At 33.9% G+C, this 20,002-nt stretch overlaps 2 protein-coding genes across 7 annotated transcripts in view; one reads left to right on the top strand and one right to left on the bottom strand.

Moving 5' to 3' along the window:
• Position 1: 1 nt before the first annotated feature.
• On the bottom strand, positions 2-4,075 carry LOC139690036 (L-xylulose reductase). 2 transcript variants are annotated; one of them, XM_071587220.1, is made up of 6 exons: positions 3,897-4,075; positions 3,569-3,821; positions 3,379-3,484; positions 3,139-3,240; positions 2,406-2,523; positions 2-216 (listed from the first exon to the last, which is right to left on the bottom strand). In XM_071587220.1, exons 1-6 carry the CDS (start codon positions 3,946-3,948, stop codon positions 113-115), a joined length of 735 nt encoding a protein of 244 aa, XP_071443321.1. In that variant the 5' UTR covers positions 3,949-4,075; the 3' UTR covers positions 2-112. The 2 variants fall into 2 exon arrangements, with proteins under 2 accessions (XP_071443321.1, XP_071443322.1); XM_071587221.1 differs by having other exon boundaries at positions 3,569-3,815.
• A 49-nt stretch (positions 4,076-4,124) lies between these two features.
• Positions 4,125-20,002, top strand: part of LOC139690735 (uncharacterized) — a 31,705-nt gene continuing 15,827 nt past the window's right edge. For 3 of the 5 annotated variants that reach the window (XR_011701498.1, XR_011701499.1, XR_011701497.1), the window contains exons 1-3: positions 4,125-4,314; positions 4,400-4,807; positions 13,916-13,981. Coding sequence is in view for 2 of the 5 variants with exons in the window: in XM_071588263.1 (XP_071444364.1) it covers positions 4,424-4,846 (423 nt within the window). In the remaining 3 variants the exon portion in view is untranslated. Of the gene's footprint in view, positions 4,315-4,399; positions 5,077-13,915; positions 14,266-20,002 lie in introns of those variants that run through there. The other 2 variants (XM_071588265.1, XM_071588263.1) reach the window with 2 other exon arrangements.

Here is a 20,002-nt window from a genome sequence, read left to right as displayed (position 1 = left end):
GTAACTTGAATGTGCAATTTATTGGCCATTTCATATTCATAAACACCTCAACCCATTACATAATTGTACAGTGATATTCTTCCCATTAGAAACTAAGAACTTTATCAGGTTTTCAGCAGGCCAAAAAGCCACCATCTATGGGTACTGTTGTACCAGTAATCATTGAGGCTTTGTCACTTAAGAGGAACAGTATGACATCAACCACCTCGTGCACATCTGAAAAATAATAACAGTAAAATTATTGTGTGAATTAAAAATTGTATTTTTATGATAGGAAAATCACAGGAGCTATTGATACTAACACTGTCCAGATCATGATTTTTTTATGCATAATACTGCCCACTTTCATCCTATCGATTGTCATTTTCAAATTATTACGTGATAAAAGCTTGCCTACATTTAATAAGGCCCTTTCTTTTTAGTATTATAAAATGAGTCTGGAATTCAATTAACCACAGAAAAATGTGCTACCGATTTACCTTGATTCATTTCTGAATAATGCAGGATTGGATTATATACATGTGCTATCCTTTTGGTTAAAGTAATTTAAAACTAAAATGGCCATCATAATTTAAGTATGAGATATAAATTATCAACTTTAAAACAGTCTAAAAATCATTTGGACATGAAAGAAAGGCAATACTTTTTCCTTGGAATAGTTTCAGGATCTTATATGAGATCTAGATTTAGTCACCTTTTCTCAGCAATAGGTTACCATTTTCTTTCATTTATGATATTTAAGTTACAAAATTTACTATTAGATGATTCTGGTGGGGAAGAGGTAGTTTACATTTACAACCTTGTTATTTTGATTTTTTTAAAAAGGGTATCAGCATGCCTTCAAGGACTTTAATTAAGTCATGTTAATAGTGTTTCTTCCCCGGTGACTTTCCTATTTACGTAACATAGTATATTTTTTCAGGTAACATTTGAAATATTCTGGTTTGATAAACTTTTAAGAAGTGAATTTGAAAAAACTTGATGAATTCAAACATTTGGACATACATCTTCGGTCTTTTCCAGTAAAATGTATATCTTGCTAGACTTCAAATTATATGGGACACAATAGTTAACTACGAGTAGTGTGCAGTACCAATACAGTCTTACTCTCCCTTTGAGAGTTGCTGTGGCAAAATGATCGATTGAATGCTCTTATCTTAAATTATGACCTGGAGATTCTATGCACTAATTAAATTAAATACTAAAGCAAACATGTTGGCAGATAGCTAGGAATACACTGAAAGGAGACAATTGGTACATATATTCCTAGATAATTTTTTCTACTTTATGATGAAGCAATACTTCCTAAGAGTAATATTTTGAAATAAATATAAGCACCTTTCTGTGGCAACTTGATTTGTTGTTGGTGAAACCATTGAAATGTAAATTTTTAGTATTCTGCAAGCCATTGCCAAGATATTTGGCGGGGGGTGAATACTCACCAGATTAATTTTGATTGAAATATTTTCCCCCTAGTGCAGTCAAACAACTTTATTCTGATCCTTATTGTTCATGGGAAAAATGACATCTTAATTTATCTCTTCAACACAATCTATGTAATTTTATTGACACTATCTCCCATACTGTAGTACAATGGGGCTAATAATACATTTTCATTATCATTGCTTCATACTTCATTGAGACATCTTTCCAATTTATGCATGAGATTTAATCCTTAATTTAACCTTAGCTCCACAAGTAACTCTAGCCTAGCTCCTCGAATAATTTTAATACAATACTCGGTTTAACATAACAGGACCTTAGTTTCAATGATATCAATTAATTTGTGAGAAAAAAAGAGCAGAGATCGCATTGCTTCAAAAATTGATGCCTCAAAACTAGTCTGAAATAAATTTTAGAGCATGTTTTGAAAACTAATAAGAACCTCCTACGTGAGTGTTACCTTAATATCATCCCTAGCAAGAACTACATGAACTAAGGGGAGAGACAGGTCTCCACAGGGAAATATAACGAGTGCTAAGGAAAACTCGGAAGAAGAAATGCCATACAACCCTACATCTGCGTAAACACCCCAAATTCCACCTTAAAGGTGTGGGACAGGGTGTAAGCACCAAGTGGGGTGGGTAAACTCAGATGAGACAATGGATACTTTGTTGTTATACCATTGGCACAGAAATTTAATTTGAATCGCTGATCACTTGTTGCTCATTTTGTGTTACTTTAAGTATCTAGATCATAGTGGAGCTACTTAAAAACCTCACTGCAATGAAAGCAAATGTTCGTACCCTCAATCACATCTCCCTTACATTTGAAACAATTAAAGAGAACTGAGTTATCACTCTAAAAAAAATGAGTATTTTGAATTGCAACTTTTTATTATATATATTGAATATAGCAATGCATAAATATTTTCAAATTTTATATTCCCTTAAAAATGTTCTTACCTGCAAACCGTCCAAGGGGAATTTTATTCAACATTGGATTGGCTTTTTCAGGTTTTGACCAGCCAATTTTTCCCATTGCTGTCATAACTACAGTTGGATTTACACAGTTAACTCGAATCTGCAATGTAATGATTAAGTGCCACATCAGAATGTCACAGTCATACTATAATAGTGAAATAATAAAAAACATTAAACCTGGAAAATTGCTTTAGGATATGTGATACGGGAATTAATATACTATCCAACAATAATATGATTGTATGCAATTAGGACAGTTAGTCACCAGAAGCAACAAAAAGGCTGTAATCAACCATGAAGGGCTGTTAAACTTGGGGTTTATTTTGACCTTCCTGACTTATCAAGAGAATAGAGCACTTAAGTGAACACAGTGGGAGTCCCATTTATGATTTTCATTCTAATTTTAATATTCATTTGAAACAGAAGTAAACTTGAATGTCCTATACTTTTTTAGCTTCGCTTGTCTTTTAAAAGGAGGAGGAATTAGTTAACCCATCCTAATTTACGTAATAACTTTTCGTTAAGTGAGTGCATCCCATACTATGTTTGTGCATTTCTTGAACAAATTCATGAAAAATTAAGTTACTGCTTACAATTGGGATTCTTTGGATCTAAAAAGCATAAAAGTTACTTTTCACTTAAAGAGCTCTTGGCATGCTAGACTGAAATTTTTTTAGTGGGGATTATTCATTGTCATAAAATAATCAATACAAACCTTGTTTGGCCCTAATTCCAAGGCCATGACTTTAGACATCATATCAAGGGCTCCTTTGGTTGCACAGTAAACGGCATGATCTTGCAATGCTGCTTGAGAAGCCTGTGTGGATTAATATGGTGGTATATTTATAAGTTTTGTACAGATTGCCATATGTATATTTTGCGTATTAAAATTTAATATATATTCTATATTTCGCCAATCGTATGATATAAACTCTGCAGCCCATAAGTAACTTACTTGAGAAGAGACATTGACAATTGATCCACCAGTTTTTCTCTCGATCATTCCTCTAGCTATCATTTGGCTGACGTTCACCACAGCTTTTACGTTAACGTCGAAGGACCTGGTATGAATAATGAAATGAATCACTCCTTAATTGTAGGATGCTATCTATAAAATTACGACTGAAAATTTCTTTTTGATATACCTGTCAATATTTTCTGGCTTGATGTCAATAAAGGGTTCCAGCAGAGCAATGGCAGCATTATTGACAAGCAGATCGATGTGTCCAATGGATTTAAGAGCATTTCTAGTTTTCTCCCAGTCTGCAAGATCTACGCAAATGACTTCAATACCCTGTGTTTCAGCGGCCAACGAATCTAAATGCTCACGCGTTCTTGATAGTGCGATTACTTGAGCCCCGCAATCAGCTAGTCTCTTTGTAGTTTCTCTACCTATACCTAGGGAAATTATTTGAGTCACAGTTAAATTTATTTATATAACAGAAAAAATCAGCTGATTTTGAATTTTTCCACCTTGTCCTGCTCCGGTGACCAAAGCTCGTTTCCCGTTAAAATTAATTTCCATAATTGTACGAGCAATCGTCAAAGTTAACTGTAATCGAGTTCCGAAATCTGGGTATTACTAGCAATAACAGTCAGTTCAAAGTTCATCTCTGCTGCCGCTCCACGACAGTAAACAGAGCTGTAGAAGACGTTGCATTTCGCCGCTCGTTTATTTTCACTTTCGTTTCTCGTATTTGTAATTGCTTACGATATCCATGGTTTTTATGTTACTGTTAACGTAGTGTCATAATGGAAATACTGATGCATTTTCTTTATATCCTGACAAATAATCATTTTAAGAGGCCGCGTATATCTTTATTTTTCTAGCGAATGACTTCAGATGTCGTTATGGTTTTTAGGGAAAGGTATCTGACAGTAGGGATACAAGGTAAATAACCCCTAAATTAAGCCATATTGTTGTCAAATAGTGTTATTTTTTAACTAATATTAATGTTTGTAAATTCTTGGTTTAGATTCCATGGATCCGTTTTTAAGGAATGGATGACAAATTACTGGGAATGCCTCAGTATTCATTTGTGGAAGTGGGTGGACCCATTCGATCAGGATTCTTATTTCTTCTGCACCTGGCTTGGGAGTCTAGGTTTAGATTACCAATCCTTCTTGTCGTGGGACTAATGGTTTTGGATGTGCGAATGCAACTTGAGATAGATTTTGATGCAGAACTAATGCAAGAAAGAAGGATGCAACTCGTCAGAAATATTGAAGATGGAGATGATGAGGACGATGAAGGAGAGGACGATTATAGTGATGAAGATGAATTTGAACTAGATGGTGACATTGAAATCGACGATGACGGTGATTCAGATTCTATTGATGATGAAGATTATACCAATTATACTTCAATGTCTGATAGCTATGAGGTTGGTCCTAACGAAGGAATTATAGTTGCAAGGTTTTGAAGAGGGAAATATAATGACTTTCTTTTTTAATTAAACTACTTAAAAATGCGACTAAATGGTGTTTGTTGTGTTAAGCGTTCACCTGAATTTCTTCCCGAAATTGAAAAAAACGAAGTGATAAAATGCTCATGTATGCACGAAAATTCAGGTTAATATATGTGATAAAGATTATGCACATTAAATGTATAGTGAATATTATAGTCTTAAACATGGGGGTCTTATTTTTCTCAGATTTGGTTGTTGATTATTTTATTCCCAAAGGTATCAAAATACTAGAGGTCTATTCAAGAAGAAAAATTCGAGTGATCAGTGGGATTTTTATTAAAACTTGAACATAAAAAAATCTCCATAATTTCTGCATTATTGTTGTAAGACGAAACAATTAAAAAGGAATAGGAAGCGGCGTAGGTAAAGCATAAAAATTCAATTCTTGCAATAATCAAATTCTTGTGACTCGGAGAATCTTGATAAATTATATAATCAAATATTTAATCTGAGAACTCAAATAGATATTGTTGGGAAATGACCTAAGCCGTCATGGTTACCTAGGGTTAATATACATAATTTCTAGCGATTCCTGTGATTTGCAAAACTAGTCCAAAACGGAAGCGCCGATCGTATATTTAAAGGCGGGGTAAATGATTTCCTACGGTGGAGGAATTAATTTATTGTTTAATTATTCGGGATGTTGGCATGATAATTATTATTTTGGAACAATTGTTGACAAGTTACACCTCTACAATTTACAAGGAGTGAAGAAGAGGCTTAACCAAGTCCAATATTTTCAAGCGAAGTACATATTTTGATCCGTATTTAATCTAAAAATTCTTTTGAATGTCTGGTTAATTCTGCTATCAGTCGACTTTTGAAAAGATGTGTTTATTTCGAAGAAAGAGTTTTTTATTTCATTCTAAATTAGAAAGTAAGATAGACATTTCTATAAAATTTTGTTACAATTCTAATTATTGCAAGCAAGCTGAGGTCATGTGCATTTTGTGCCTAGGTGAGAAAATAAGAGTAAATGATTGAGTCTTCTAAGCGGGATGAAAATGAGACAGTTAGATCCACACATTAAAACCCCAATTTATGTCTAGTATAATTCCTCCACACATGGCATCCAGACATCATCTTAGTCTACACCAGTATCAAACCTGCCCCCTAAGCCATGGAAATTACTGCACTAATTGTTGCATCAGTGTGCCCCTCTAAGTATATCAGCTTACTATACCAATAACAAAGAAGTAGATTATGGAAATATTTAAAAAAGCTATGCTGATAACACATAGTTCAACAATGTCTATCAGGCTCAGTAAGAAACACTTTTTGATTAGCCTATTTTATTAAAGGGCATGTGTCCCCCTGCTAACAGGTACCACCACATTTATATTAGAGGGTTTGCAAATTGTCATCTTTTGCATGGACCATACATGCAAGCTTTAGGAAGAACACAACTACTTAGGGTAAATTTGTTATGGTGATTAACATTATTTTTGAGTTTAAAATTAAAACAATTTCGCTCCTAGCTGGAAAAAATGTGGTACATTATGATGCAATTTATCTCTGCCGAATTCCAGTGTTGGGGTCTTGATATTGATTGTAGCAGTGGTTGGATGATAAACCATTTAATGCCTATAACCACAGTATTTTGATATCAGTAAGCCAGAAAAGTGACTTCTGAAAGCAGAAACTCTGGTGGTCCAAAACCCTACCTTTTATCCTATATAGCCGATCTGAGAAATCTAATATTTTTGCTGGACATTAGCCAATGATTTTCATTGCCTTCTCTTCCCAAAAGGAATCCTTGCATACCCATATGGTTGTCATGACTTTTCTTCCAGAGGATTTGACATTGAACATTTCGTATGCTCAGTGTTATTGAAGTGCCACCACTTAAATTGTTTCTGGGATTCAAGAGTCTAAGTGATGGATTCATGGGTCAACTAATAATAATAAGATTGATTACATTTATTGGATTGATACTAAGATCCCGTGAAGAATTAATTTACTCTCTTTCCTTTGACTGACTGGGTGCTCACTGAGCTGCAACTTTTGACCCGCTGAGTCATTCTTGAAGTACCTGAAACACACTGCCACCATTGTTGTTGTCTTTCTGGAAGTGTTCTGTTGTTTGGACATTTAAAAAAGTTTTATTTTTTATTTGTTGAGCAATATCATTGTAATTTAATTCAAATATACTGCAATGCTGCTAAAAATCATATTTTTTTTAAACTTTGAATGTGATCAGCAGTCATTAGAATTTATTCATACGATTTTTTATATTGTTCAAATTCATGCATTAATTAATAGTCTCATTAAGAATAAGGTGGTCAAGTTTATGTGAAACTGATGGAAATCTTAAGTTCATATGATTTTGCCACAAGTTCTACATAAAACTCCTCTTGTAAATCATATTATGTGTCATTATATACTATATGTTATATCATATTATTATATACTCCATGTGGAAATCATCATATAATATACTCGACATATTTCCTCCTGGAGCATAAAATTTTGAGATGGAATCCATAGTATTATCACATTTTACCGACCTTATTTTCTCATCTGAATTAAATAGAGACAGCTGACTATATGATGAACTCTTTGCCTTTTGGGAAGAAATAATTGGTTTGAAATACCAACCGTGCTTCTAAATAACTTTTCTACCTTATCTTCTATGACAAACTATTTCACCTTTTGAGAAGGATGTGTCTCATTAAATGTTATACTTGCTTATGAAACTTCGTTTCTTTCTAAAGTAAGAGAATGTTTTTTGCATTAATTTAGAGTGTTTACTTCCATTTCACCTTGTTTCCCCTGGACCTAAATGGTGGATATTAAAAACCTCTGCCTCTGATCATGCATAGCCTTTGTTGATTTCATGTGAAATCCATGTGGATTTGAAAACTTGTCCTTTTAGAAGTTTCTCATTTTTAAAAGTGGAAGATGAGCTAATGCAAATTGATTTCAAATTCTTTTTGATCTCACTTCCATTGAGAAATCTGAACACTTTTCCTGGTTCTCTGATCATATATTTTCTAAGATACGTCATATCTCCCATGGCAGCCAAATGTATCTTTCTCTTTTGGAACTCCTGCCTAACTGTTTATTCACACAACTGCTTGTAGTACAACCTCCCTTGGGTCACCACCAATGGTTCTGTGGGAAAATGCAAATGAAAAGGAGTGTTTTTTTAAAGGAGGATACTGTGTGGCATATTTTATATTTGTACTTATTATATCTTAACTTTTTGTGTACAAAGTTGCAATCAAAGTCTGTTTTGTCTCATAAAGGCTCTTTAAACAGTAGACATCCATTTATACTAGAATATATGACATATTTCATGGAATAATGGACAAATACACTTTGATGATTATCCTTTTAATGCTAAATAGCAAAAATATGAAGTAGGTAATGCAGTTGAGCAAAAGAGTGTTACATCAAGTGATCAATTGCGTATTTATAAATATATGTCCTCATTTGAAATGGGAGTTAATTTTATTATGATGAAAAAGTTAAAAGAAATAATCCCTGATACCTGTGGTATGCTGCATCTGATGTATGTTTCATCAAAACCTAAATGTTTAATTAAATTTTAAGGTTAAAAGCATAGCTTCATTAAGTTTAATGCATCTTTCATGTTTTAATGTGAACTTTAATCTGATTGACTCATTTAGTGTTTCTACGAATTCAATAATTAAACAAAATAGCCTATAGGAACCTATTGTAATAGCAATAGCAAATATGTATACCTAGAAGGCTTTTTCTAGAAACATTCAGCAGTAGGGGATTCTTAATCATCATTACTATTTTTTATATTGAGACATTATTGAATCCAAGCAAGTATGAACATTGATTTCATTTACCAAAACCAAGAGGTGGAAAGACTTTCTTTATAAAGTCACCTAAAAATGCATCTAAATGTATCTTACTTAAGTATGTAATGATAATCTCTCCTTAATGTCTCTGCCATCTATAGAACAATTTATTCTTTCATTATCATCTAATGATATCCGTGCTGTTTGTGCTCTGCCAAGTACAGTATCTGCCTCCATTTCAATTCAAGTTTTTCCTCAAGACTTATCTTTAACTGTGAATTTCAGTAACATTTACTTCGTATTATGTTACTAATATTAACATCTTGCTCACTGGTGGGGATAATGCATTTGGTACAGAATCCACTAAATCAATCATTATTAGCCATTGTCACATCAACTCCTCTCTCTGTTGCATTTTCGGAGCCTTTTATTTCAATATGGACCTCTCATCATTTTGCAACATTGTCATTCTAAGTAATTTTAATTCTCTTCCTCAAAGATATCTTGTTTTTGCATGCATTCATTCTTGTGTCCCTGCCATGCTGTTCATATTTCTCTCCTATTTCAAAATCTCATCTTCATGCCATTTTCCTATGTAAGAATTTGTACCGGCTTTATTTCTGATTGGCCCTTTGACTTTTCTTGCTTTAAATATGGTTTCCAGTAAACTATCACGACTCAGGATGTGGCCGCTAACTATTCCTGTTTTTGTTAAGTGTCCTCTCTTGGCCTGTCTCTTCACTCTCTGCCTGAGGTACTCCTTCAGTTGCTTTTCAGATAGCTATGAGTTTTATTTCCGTAATTCTTTGGTAGCTCCACATTTCAATTGCTTCTAATCTTCTTTCCTCTGCTGCTCCTGTAGTTAATTTCTCACCTCTGTGGAAAAGTGGATTCTTATGGTTGTTAAATCACTTCCTTTTGTTTAAACTAGTTTATTCTGATACAAATGGTTTAACATCCATATTTTGCCTACCACTGGTGCCAGTGTGTCTCCCTGTCTCCTTTGTAAATTGCCTTACCTACTTTATGATGAGTGTAAAGTTTCTTTTTTACCCTAATCATGAAGGAATTCCTAAAAGTTAAACCTGAAACTGTTATGTTTCCTACTTTAATTGCGGACCATTACCTTCGTTATTCTGCAGCAGGTTGATGATAGTCCATTATTCTCCTGGATTTTTCTTTCTGGGTTGACATTCCTGACAAAAGTTTTTCCACATATCATTGAGGCATATTCTGGGTAAAGAGGCTGTATCCATCTTCCCGGCTGAAACTATTAGGGTTCTTTTCCTTGATTGTTTGAGGAAAGTAATGATTTTCCTTTGTCTGTATTTTTGTTAATTTCAAAATTGATGTGGTCTGGGGATGATTGGCCTGAAACAGGGTACCAAGTCTCTTAAACACTCATTTATTTTGCTGCTAAATGCAACATTTAGTTCAATGTGGACTCATTCTTTGAGATAATAAAATTACAATTTCATAATAATCTACCATGAATACTTCTACCTGAAAAAAAATCAACTTAAGGGCTTAACAATATCTTTTCATAAAATAAACTTCGTAGTTTCTGTTTGAATCATTTTTTGACTAAGAGATTATGGTACAAAACTTTTAGTTTGGATTTAAGAACTGCATACCTCCGTTTTTAGAAATTCAATTATTTCGGCAACCTTATTTCAAAAGCGAAGGGTTGCTCTCCAAGCTTTGATTGGAACTTTACATGCTGTAATGTTCCACCTTATTGGACCTGGCATTTTTGAGCTTTCATTTTTTTTCATTTGACTTTGCCGTTTTATTTTGACTCACTTTGTGAACCACCAATTATTTGCATTGTTATGTCTTTGATGCAAAGAAATAAACCACTTAATATTTTATTTTAATATTCAGTGTAATTTCTGGCTCCATGTAGAAGCTGAAAAAAATAGAAATAATGGTTACCTTTAATTCATTTCCATGAAGATACTATTTTAATAATTTGAATTCTGTTGTTAATGTAGTTTTTTTCTTTGGTGGTTTTTAATTCTTAAAAGAAGTTTCATCACTTTTGAATGCTTATGCCCTGTTAAGGGATGAAATATTTGAGTAATGGATGGGCACTTGTTTAAAATTGTCTTCTAATGAGCCATTTTAACTTGGATACAGTCGAGGAACAACTCAATGGAATAAGAATGAGAGTTTTAATAGCAAAAATTAGAATGACGATCAAAGGCATCAAAGTTTCTGAAAAAGTTAAAAAGGTCTTTCAATTTTTATGCCCCAATTAAAATGGCTTTAAAATTGAGTTCTATTGTTTAAAAAATTCCATTGATAGCGCAAAAATTTAAATCCCTATACTCTATCTAATCTACTAGTTACTTTTTATTTGGTGTTGTAGCCAAGAAACATTTGGCTGGAGGGTCCTTAGCGCAAAGCCTTTGGGTATCCCTGCTGTACCTGTTGATTTTCTGGGTACCACATTTTTCCTTGAAAGTAAAGTTGCATAAAGAAAGAAACCCCCCCTCCCACTGTATATAGGAGCTTCATTCATAGCTCATTAGTAGCTGAGTTCTGCCCTGGCCTATCAACCTAGTACTTGGATTAAATTTTGGCGGTGAAAGTAATAATGGCTGATGAACCAGTCACCTGGGACTAAATATTCTTTCACATGGTGGATGAAGGTGGTTTATAGTGTATCTCATTTCATTAGAATACTTATAGTTTAACTAAGGAGTACTTAATTTATCATTGGTTCCACTGGGGTGCTGTTAGTTTATGCTCTTTCTATTAACTCTATAGATAGTTGTCTTTCCCTTACTATAGTGGTCTTGGCTAAAGTTGATTATATATTTGTGACCAAGAGCAATAAATGCTGTTCCTATTTTATTAATTTTTCTCATCAACAAAGTATTGCAGATTGCCCTAATAAGTTTGTTACATAGCTTGGACATTATCTTTGCATAAAATTATTCTCAAAATTTTCTTATTTATATGACTGATATTCTGAAGGATTTTGAGACAAAGCATTGAAGAATTGTTATTGCCAGATCTTAAATTTAGCATTGTCTGAGATATTTAGAATTTTCAGGTTATAAATATTTTCTCCAGTCACTGATTATAAAATAGAAATGCTGTTCAAGCCGGTGTCTTATGCTAAAATTTTCAGTTATATCCTTAATTTTCATTTGTAATGTCTGTGTTTAAGGTTATGTAAGAATGTGTTATCCAAACGGTGCCATCTAAGAATGGGTTATCTTAACAGTGTCATCCACTGATGTCCATTGAAATACAAGACTTTCACAGAGTAAAAATCTAGGGATCTAGGTTCGAACCCTATTTAAGGCAAATGATTTTTGCACTATGAGATTCCTGCATTTTGACGCTCATCAGCAGATGACACTATTAAAGTAACTATTGTGGCATGTAGTTGTTTAAATTTGTCAAAGGAAAATTACTTTTGTGTATTAATATTGGCTTTAACCTCCTGGACTGTGGCACAACATACACGACTACTATTCCTTGTGATAATGTATTGGAATTAGCCACTGTAATCATTTTTCGTTAAAGCTTGCAGAAATCCACGGTAAGAGAGGATGCATTGGTAGTAGCTTAATTGATCAAAGCATTTGACTGGACATCAAGGGATCTGGGTTTGAATCACAGTTGTGGTGATTGATTTTTACGCTGAAATTCTGTAATTTAAGCACTTCACTTCCCTCACTCATATTAGGTTTTCATTTGCGTTTACTTTTCTGTATCTTTCTTTAATACGTAAATCTCCAAACACTCCTTAATGCTAAATTAGTTTTTAAAAAGTAGTATTTGATAATTTAGTTTACGTAATACACTCAAAAGTTATTTATTCTATTCAAGGCTAAAAATGATATCTACTTAAAATGTTTTGGAACTTTTTAAATACATTTTTTCAACCTACCTGTGACCTAGTGTGTCTTATCTGCCTCAAAGTACTCCTCTCCTACCTTATTACCTGCCCCTGCATCACTCCCAATGCCATTGCCACTTCTGGAAACTGTCCTGGAAACCCCTATCATTTTAAAGTGGATTTCAGTTTTGGAAATAGAAAGTCTGTTGGAGCCAGTTCAGGTGACAATGGTGGCTGAGAAAACAAAAGTCAATAATCAGTAGCTATGTGTGGGTTGGCATAGTGTCATGATGGATGTACCAGGAATTGCTTCTCCACAGCTCAGATCTTTTTCTTCAGACACTTCCTCTTAGAATTTTCAACTGATGTACATAATGTCAAGCATGCACCTGTTTTTATAGTTCACTGCAATTTCCCAAAATATTAAATGATACCATGGTTGCGTACAACATGAATTTTGTCAGATGATGTTTAGGATTTTCCTGACACAGGTCATCGTCTTATGATTGCTTACCTTTCTTAAATCACCTAAGTTGCTCAAAACAGTGTATATGACCCATTCACTGATCATCATAACCTTGTTCTATTCCATGAATTCTCATTAATGTTTTACCACATTTTAAGGAAAATTAAATTTATTTTGTCACCGATAAAAATCATTCAGTTTGTATACCACTGAGTACACATTACATGCACATGAATAACAGGTAGCTGTGCTTTTATGACTAATCACAGAAGGATGAGACAATTTCTACCACATTAACTTGCATTTTATGAAGTTCTGCAAATTTTTGAGTAGAAATCGTATAACATGATTTAACTTTGTTGCGCTATAGGTTATGGAATGTTCTGTGCCAAAAGCTCTCTCGTATCCTCGAGAAGCTATGGGACTTAATTTCCTGGAAATGCAAACATATATACATATATAGAGACCTATTGGAGAGTGGACAGTGAAATCATTGATATTTTAAATTAACCCTAATTGGCAAAGTATTTTTAAACTTAAAAATACATCGTCAGCATTTAATTTACTTTGTCTAAGTGAAGATTAGAGATGTACATGTGATGCAGTAACTGACCCTAGCAGAAATACTTTACACTAAGTGGAATTGTTTGATGTCCAACTTAAATGAATTTGAAATTTCTTAAGTCTGTGGAAATTTATAAAGACACTTAATGTGACCTCAGCAGCTCTGCAATATCTTATTAAATAGGAACCTAACTCCCAAATTGAGTGAAAATTTTAGATTCTTATTGGTTTTATATTTGTCTTAATAATGCTGCAATTGCATCAAAGATAATTGAGAGTTCCTGAAGGGTGGTCTTGTAAGCCTAATTTTCTTTAGTTTCACCGTCAAATCTCAATAACCAGCTTTAGTTTTGCCTCTTTTTCAGGTGCCTAATGACGGGAAATGAAATGTACTCGGTGAAAGGGGCTTTCAGGTCAGGATCAGTCTTGAGGTAATTTGAACAGTGGTCCTTCCTGTTTGGAAACAAATCATCTCTGGTCTAACTTAAACTTACACTTGCTACTATGCCCATAAGATATGGGGATATCCATGAATGATCTCACTAAATTGTGGGAATACTTTTTATTTACCCTTCACTGTGTAACTACTTCTACATTCATTTCTGTGGATATCTTTTATGGATGGCCTCTTTCCTTGTCTGAAATTTTCTGAGAATGAGTGAAATGCAGAAAAGTGTACAGTGGTTTTACATGAAAGATGTTTTAATAAAGAAAACCTGACTGTCATGATTGATATTTTTTTCATTTTATTCAGATTTAAACGATTATTTATTTACAAGTTTTGAATATTTAGATAAAAGTAGTCCGGCAAGGGATTGCATGCAAAGTAACTGTTTGTGATGTGGATGGATTGGGAAGCAAAAAGAATGAAGATGAAATCATTCATGGATGGCCCTTATAAGGTGAATATCTACCTGATGAAATTACCTACCTCCTATTGTGCTATAGTTTCTTTTGGAGGCTCTCATAGATATGTTTTGGGAGTTCAGAATTTCCTGGAATGCTTTTCTGTGGGTTTTTTCATTCTCATATTGGCAAGCTATGCTTCAGAAACATCTTTAAGAGATAATGAAGACCAAACACATCCAAACATGCCGGAGAACCCTAAATAATGACATTGCTTTATTTTGACTTCTTACTTGTGGGGCCTCATTCAATCATGTACATTCTTATATCAACAACCCCACCTCTTGCACTCTTCAAAGATCACCACACCCTTCTGACAGATAGATTCTGGCACAGCTATACAACATAATATGTGATATGTATACGAGTGGAGAAATACTGATGAACTGAAAGATGAGGAATGTAATCATCCTAATGCGTAAAACAAAAATAACGCATGAAAATTTAGAGCAATGCCAGACATGCCCATGTATTGAAGCTTCTAGCAAAAAATATATTCACAGATTTAAGTGGAAGAGTGGTAAAGTGAGTACCAATTTGGAATTAGAAGAAGTGGAGGAACAAAAGCATCTACTGTCGCACTGAGATTTATTGTTGAGAAGGGGATACAGAAAGATCAACTATATCCCATTCCTTGGTAGAAAGCCTTTGACAACATGGATAGGAGTATAATGCTATGCATCCTAAAGTAAATTAGAATGAACTAAGTAATAGGAATGTAACAATTTCAGAGTGTAAACATCATTTGCCACTATATTTCAGAGTTTAAGAGGATGCCTCGATAGCTTAACTGGCTAAAGCAGTTGGCCAGATGTTGATGTATCCAGGTTCGGATCCTGTTCAAAGGGAATGATTTTTACTATCTGAAATAAGTAATAGGAGATGGATGTATATTCCATGTAGAGAGAAAGTAGCAGTGACTAAATGTGTTGGAGGCAGACTAAATGTGGCAGGGAGGAAACTAAAAAGAAAGGAGTAAGGCAGGGTTGCCTATTATTGCTATTGATATTTAATTTTTATATGGAGAAGACAATCAAGGAGAGGAAAAAGGATAAGTATGCTGTGATTTACAGAAGACCTTGCTATACTCGCAGAGAAGAAAGGATCAAGATGGATATAGTAAGTAGGAAAATACAGTACAGGTAAATATACCTGTAAATATAGTAGGAATGGCAAGGTTAAACAAGAGCAATAAACCAATTTAGGAATGCCAAATAGTGCTAGCATAGGCATAAGGAAGTAATTCTTTAAAATTTTATATGGAGTCTCCTTTTTAATGGATGAGGAACTTAGATGATGGGAGCAGCAGGAAAAAAATGAGATTTTAGGCAATGGAAATGTAGTGCTGTAGAAGAATACTGGAAAGAAAGTGGGCATAGTAACAAATGAACCACTTCAAGAGTGAGTGAAGAGAGTATGGAGGACAAAAGAAGAAGAGATAAAATGATAGGACATATCCTGAAGCATGATAGTTGACTGATAATCAAAAAAGGAAGCATGGACGATAGCTAAAGGAATACTTACAGAGGAAGGACTGAGATGAACTATGAGAAGCTGGTAATGGAATATCTCTGTGCGAGGAACTATGAGGGAATGAAGACATTGGCAGGGAATGGGAGAGTTTTGAGAGCTACTATAAATTGGGACTTTGATTGATAACCCATAATAATAATGAGTAGTTTTGTTATTATATGTTAATGGTTCATAGTACTCAATAAATTTGACTTTGGTAGTTGAAATTTCTTTTGAATTTCCATTTGGGTTATCTTTCTTAAGAAATTAAAATGTTACCAAATTGAGTTGACATAGCTGTATTTTACGATATTCAGTAATAGTTATGGCTCCTTGATAATGAAGTAGGACATATTCTTTCAATTGTATCTTTTGGCATTTTACTGCTACCTTTTTTTTTTGTTGAATGAAGAAAAAAAAGAAAATGGCAAAGCTTAAGGCACTAAGCTGTTGTACAGCTAAGTTTAATTGATAATTATAAGAATGGTCCAAAAGTTAAATGTTTCATTGTTTTGAAGTCTGAGCTTTCTGTAGGCATCAAATTATTTTATGTAAGTTAAGTACATACAAGAAAATATTATCATTTTATTTGCAACCGCAGAAGAGCAAACCTCTTTGAGCATTATGCCTTGTGTTATCACAATTATTAGTCTCAGAACAGTTGGCTTGGATTGTAGTTGTAACTTTTTCTGAGAGATACTTCTTCCAGAAATTCCATTGTCTTTTCAGGAGTGTTTAAATTTAGTCAATATATGGAATGTAGTCTCTGCTGGGTCTTGTTATAATGTGTGGTTACTTGCGTGTGGATTACTAGGTATTTATAAATAGCTAACTAACCACCTTCTGTTTTCTGCCTGTACATATGACTTCAGTATTTATTGATATTTTTGTGACAAAATTTAATGCCATCCATCATATATCTATTTTTTTTGTATATTCTTAGCTTTGATATCTATTTACTTTACTTTCTTTAAAAACTTATAAAGAATTCTATCTTTAGTCCCACAATCTGTACATGAACTGGAAACGGAGCTGAAATCAGGCAGTTTTGCTTTGCTCTAATGGATAACTTCTCTAACTGAAGACATAGCACATTATATAGGCACACTAATGGAGACAGAAGTCTTACGTCGAGTGTCACTATCCTTCTATAAATTCTAACCATTTGTTTTGAATTGCACAATAATGGTTTTCACAAGAATATTACGTATTTAAAATTTTTGGGGCTGCTAATTCAGAGTTGAAGACAATAAGCCAGATGGTTAACATGAAACAAATAGTATGGGTGGGACCTGTTTTAATAAATAAGTATTAATTAAGTTCTGAGAGTGACTTCCTTCTCTCGTATTAATCTCATTCTTTATTTTTTCTTTATCTCAATTTTGAACGATATTCAGGGACAAAGATGAAAATGCAGGTAGATATTTTTCGAACAGCAGCAACACAAAGGCCTGATCATAACACGCAAGACAAGATATAATACAAAAAAGACATAGACACTTGAGTATTTTTTTACCACAACTCATATTGCATTCACTTGTCTAAACACAAAACCTCGGAGTTAACACTCCTTGCAGTTAGCATGCTTCACTGTTTTATGTGAGCTACAGGGTTTTACGAAAAATTGCAGTATTTATTATTTGGAGATTAACGAGAAGAGCTATGAGGAGCTCGTATATTATATAACTTGTTAAAGCCATCAGCTAATAAGCTTTATAGCTCCTGAATAATTTAGAGGAAAAAGTTGAACTGCGATGCACATCCAGAAATTTGTTAAGCTCTGAACGTTGGATGGAAAAAGCATGAACCAAAGTCAGGGTTGTTAGAAATCAGGCTGGTAGTCCTACTTGTGTTTAACTGGTTTATGTTTGACAAATGTGCCTAGTAACTTTCCAGCTCACTCAGTTGTACTCAGTCGCACATCTTCGGCGGAGTTTGCTTGCAAAGACTAGAATAGATCATGTATTCACTGATTAAATACAATGGCTCAACTATTTTAGCCACACACACAGTGGAAAAGTATTCTCCCCTGTTAAAGTTTAATATACCATTTCACATTTCATTAGAGATAATTCATCATTACAAATGGCGCAACTGAAACCTAATGCATTATGAATTGTTCAATTGAAGAGTGTTAACCAAATATTATTGAAAGCCTAGCACATAGCCTCAAGTTTTTAAACAGTCAACAATTGTTGATGATAATAGAGGATAAAATCCCCAGAACACGCAGTGCTTCGGTGAATTAAGTCGATTTAGGCACATATTCTAATATCCTTTTTAAACGCTATTTTGCTTAAAATGCCTTGATATGATCTGTATTAGCAAGTGCATTTCACGGACATGGGGATAATTTTCGATCTCTCAGGAAATTCAATTACTAATACTATTTTCCTCTGACTTGGTAATGGATAGGTTGCCAAATGTTCCTGTTAGATTTTCTGTTGGCAATGTTATTGGGGAAGGGGTGATACAAGCATTACCTACCATGAGGCCATGTAAGTCTTTCCTGCAGTTGGGCTACTTGAGGGGTCCGCCCATATTCTTTTTTTCTTGTTTAAATACGAGATGCCTATTTTTCTCTTGAATTTAACTGAGCGTTATTGAACATGAAATAATTAGCCATTCGCGGTTACCAGCTGACGCTGTCGGAAGATCACAACGCAAATGTTTCAGGGAGTAAATTCGTAGACTTTGCAGCGACTTGGCGTAGCTGAGTCATTTATTTCGTGGTTTCATTCCGAAGATGACCCTATGAATCGAGTTTACCAACGCCAATGATCCCATCAAAGCATTCCGTGGAAATGGGCGCCGCTGCATAAAATAGAAAAGTAGCAATATTTAAAAACTAATGATATAGCTCGATTGAAATTTTCCGTAACGCATCATAAAATTGTTTGCCTTATTCATCAAAATGGATAAATTTGTATGGTCCACGTATCCCTAAGTAGAAATTCCGAATCAGAGTATTATTGATTAACGCCTTTAGGGAAGAGTCGTTTTATTGGTAGAATTGAGCTCTTACGGCTAGTAGCATTAAATGAAATAAATAATAGAATAAATGAAAAACTCCAATAGCCATAAATAGTTTACCTTTCAAAACAAAGTACAAATGAGATTAGTTGACTAACGCCACAAGTCAAAGGTTGGGGTAAATGGTAAATAAGGAAAGGGATGAGAAAGGTTTTCTATCAATAAAAAGTATTAAAAATCCGTGTATCATTCTGATTTTCGCCGTTATTTTTCTAGGAAATGTCAATTTGATGTAGGGTCATGGTGGCACCCTATTAAAAACCGCAATGAGCTTGCATTGATAGATAAAGTGTTTGTATTTCATGAATGCTAAACCACAGAAAGCATGCAGTGCCATGGGACAAATAAAACACATTTAGATGCTTAAAAAATGTTGGAAACTTCATTGAAGGATTCCAAAACTCCAAGCGAAGTAATCTCTCTACCGTAAGCGGTATTTTTATGAAGATGTGCCATCAAATTGTTAATTTAAAAAAATGATTCTCAACCCTTGAATTTCTGAGCTACAGGGGATATGTCGACATTTTTGCACATCTTAATTAGCAGTGTCCGTTATATTACTTAGAGGGAACTAGATTAGTATAAATGGAAACATAAAATCTTGAAAAACGAATTTTTATCCTTGAAAAACCTGGAGTAAGACCTGAAATCAGAAAAGATTGGATAACTAAAGCCCTTCACTCCTTCATCCTTTGATTTTTTCTGTTTTCAAGTATAATGAAAATGTATTTACAAAGCCTAAAATCCTTTGAGGTGAATGAGGTATATGGTAATACGCTAAGATATTTGGAACAAAAATTTATAGACGAATCGAACTCTACCGGTATATTGAAGTACATCATTTTGCTCTATTAAATAATCATCAGTTAATTCATACGTTTGTAAATTTTGTATTATATTTCCTAGAGTATTTTATATGATAACAATTAGCTGAAAATAGGTGCGTTTTTCCTTATACCCCTCAGCACATTTGAAAAATCCTATTCAAAGATTCATAATAT

Source organism: Hetaerina americana, unplaced genomic scaffold (assembly GCF_022747635.1).
Source record: "Hetaerina americana unplaced genomic scaffold, ioHetAmer1.1.p SCAF_3, whole genome shotgun sequence".
Lineage (NCBI taxonomy): Eukaryota > Metazoa > Arthropoda > Insecta > Odonata > Calopterygidae > Hetaerina > Hetaerina americana.
The sequence above is the reverse complement of the archived record's forward strand: the minus strand, read 5'-3'. Positions and strand labels throughout refer to the sequence as shown.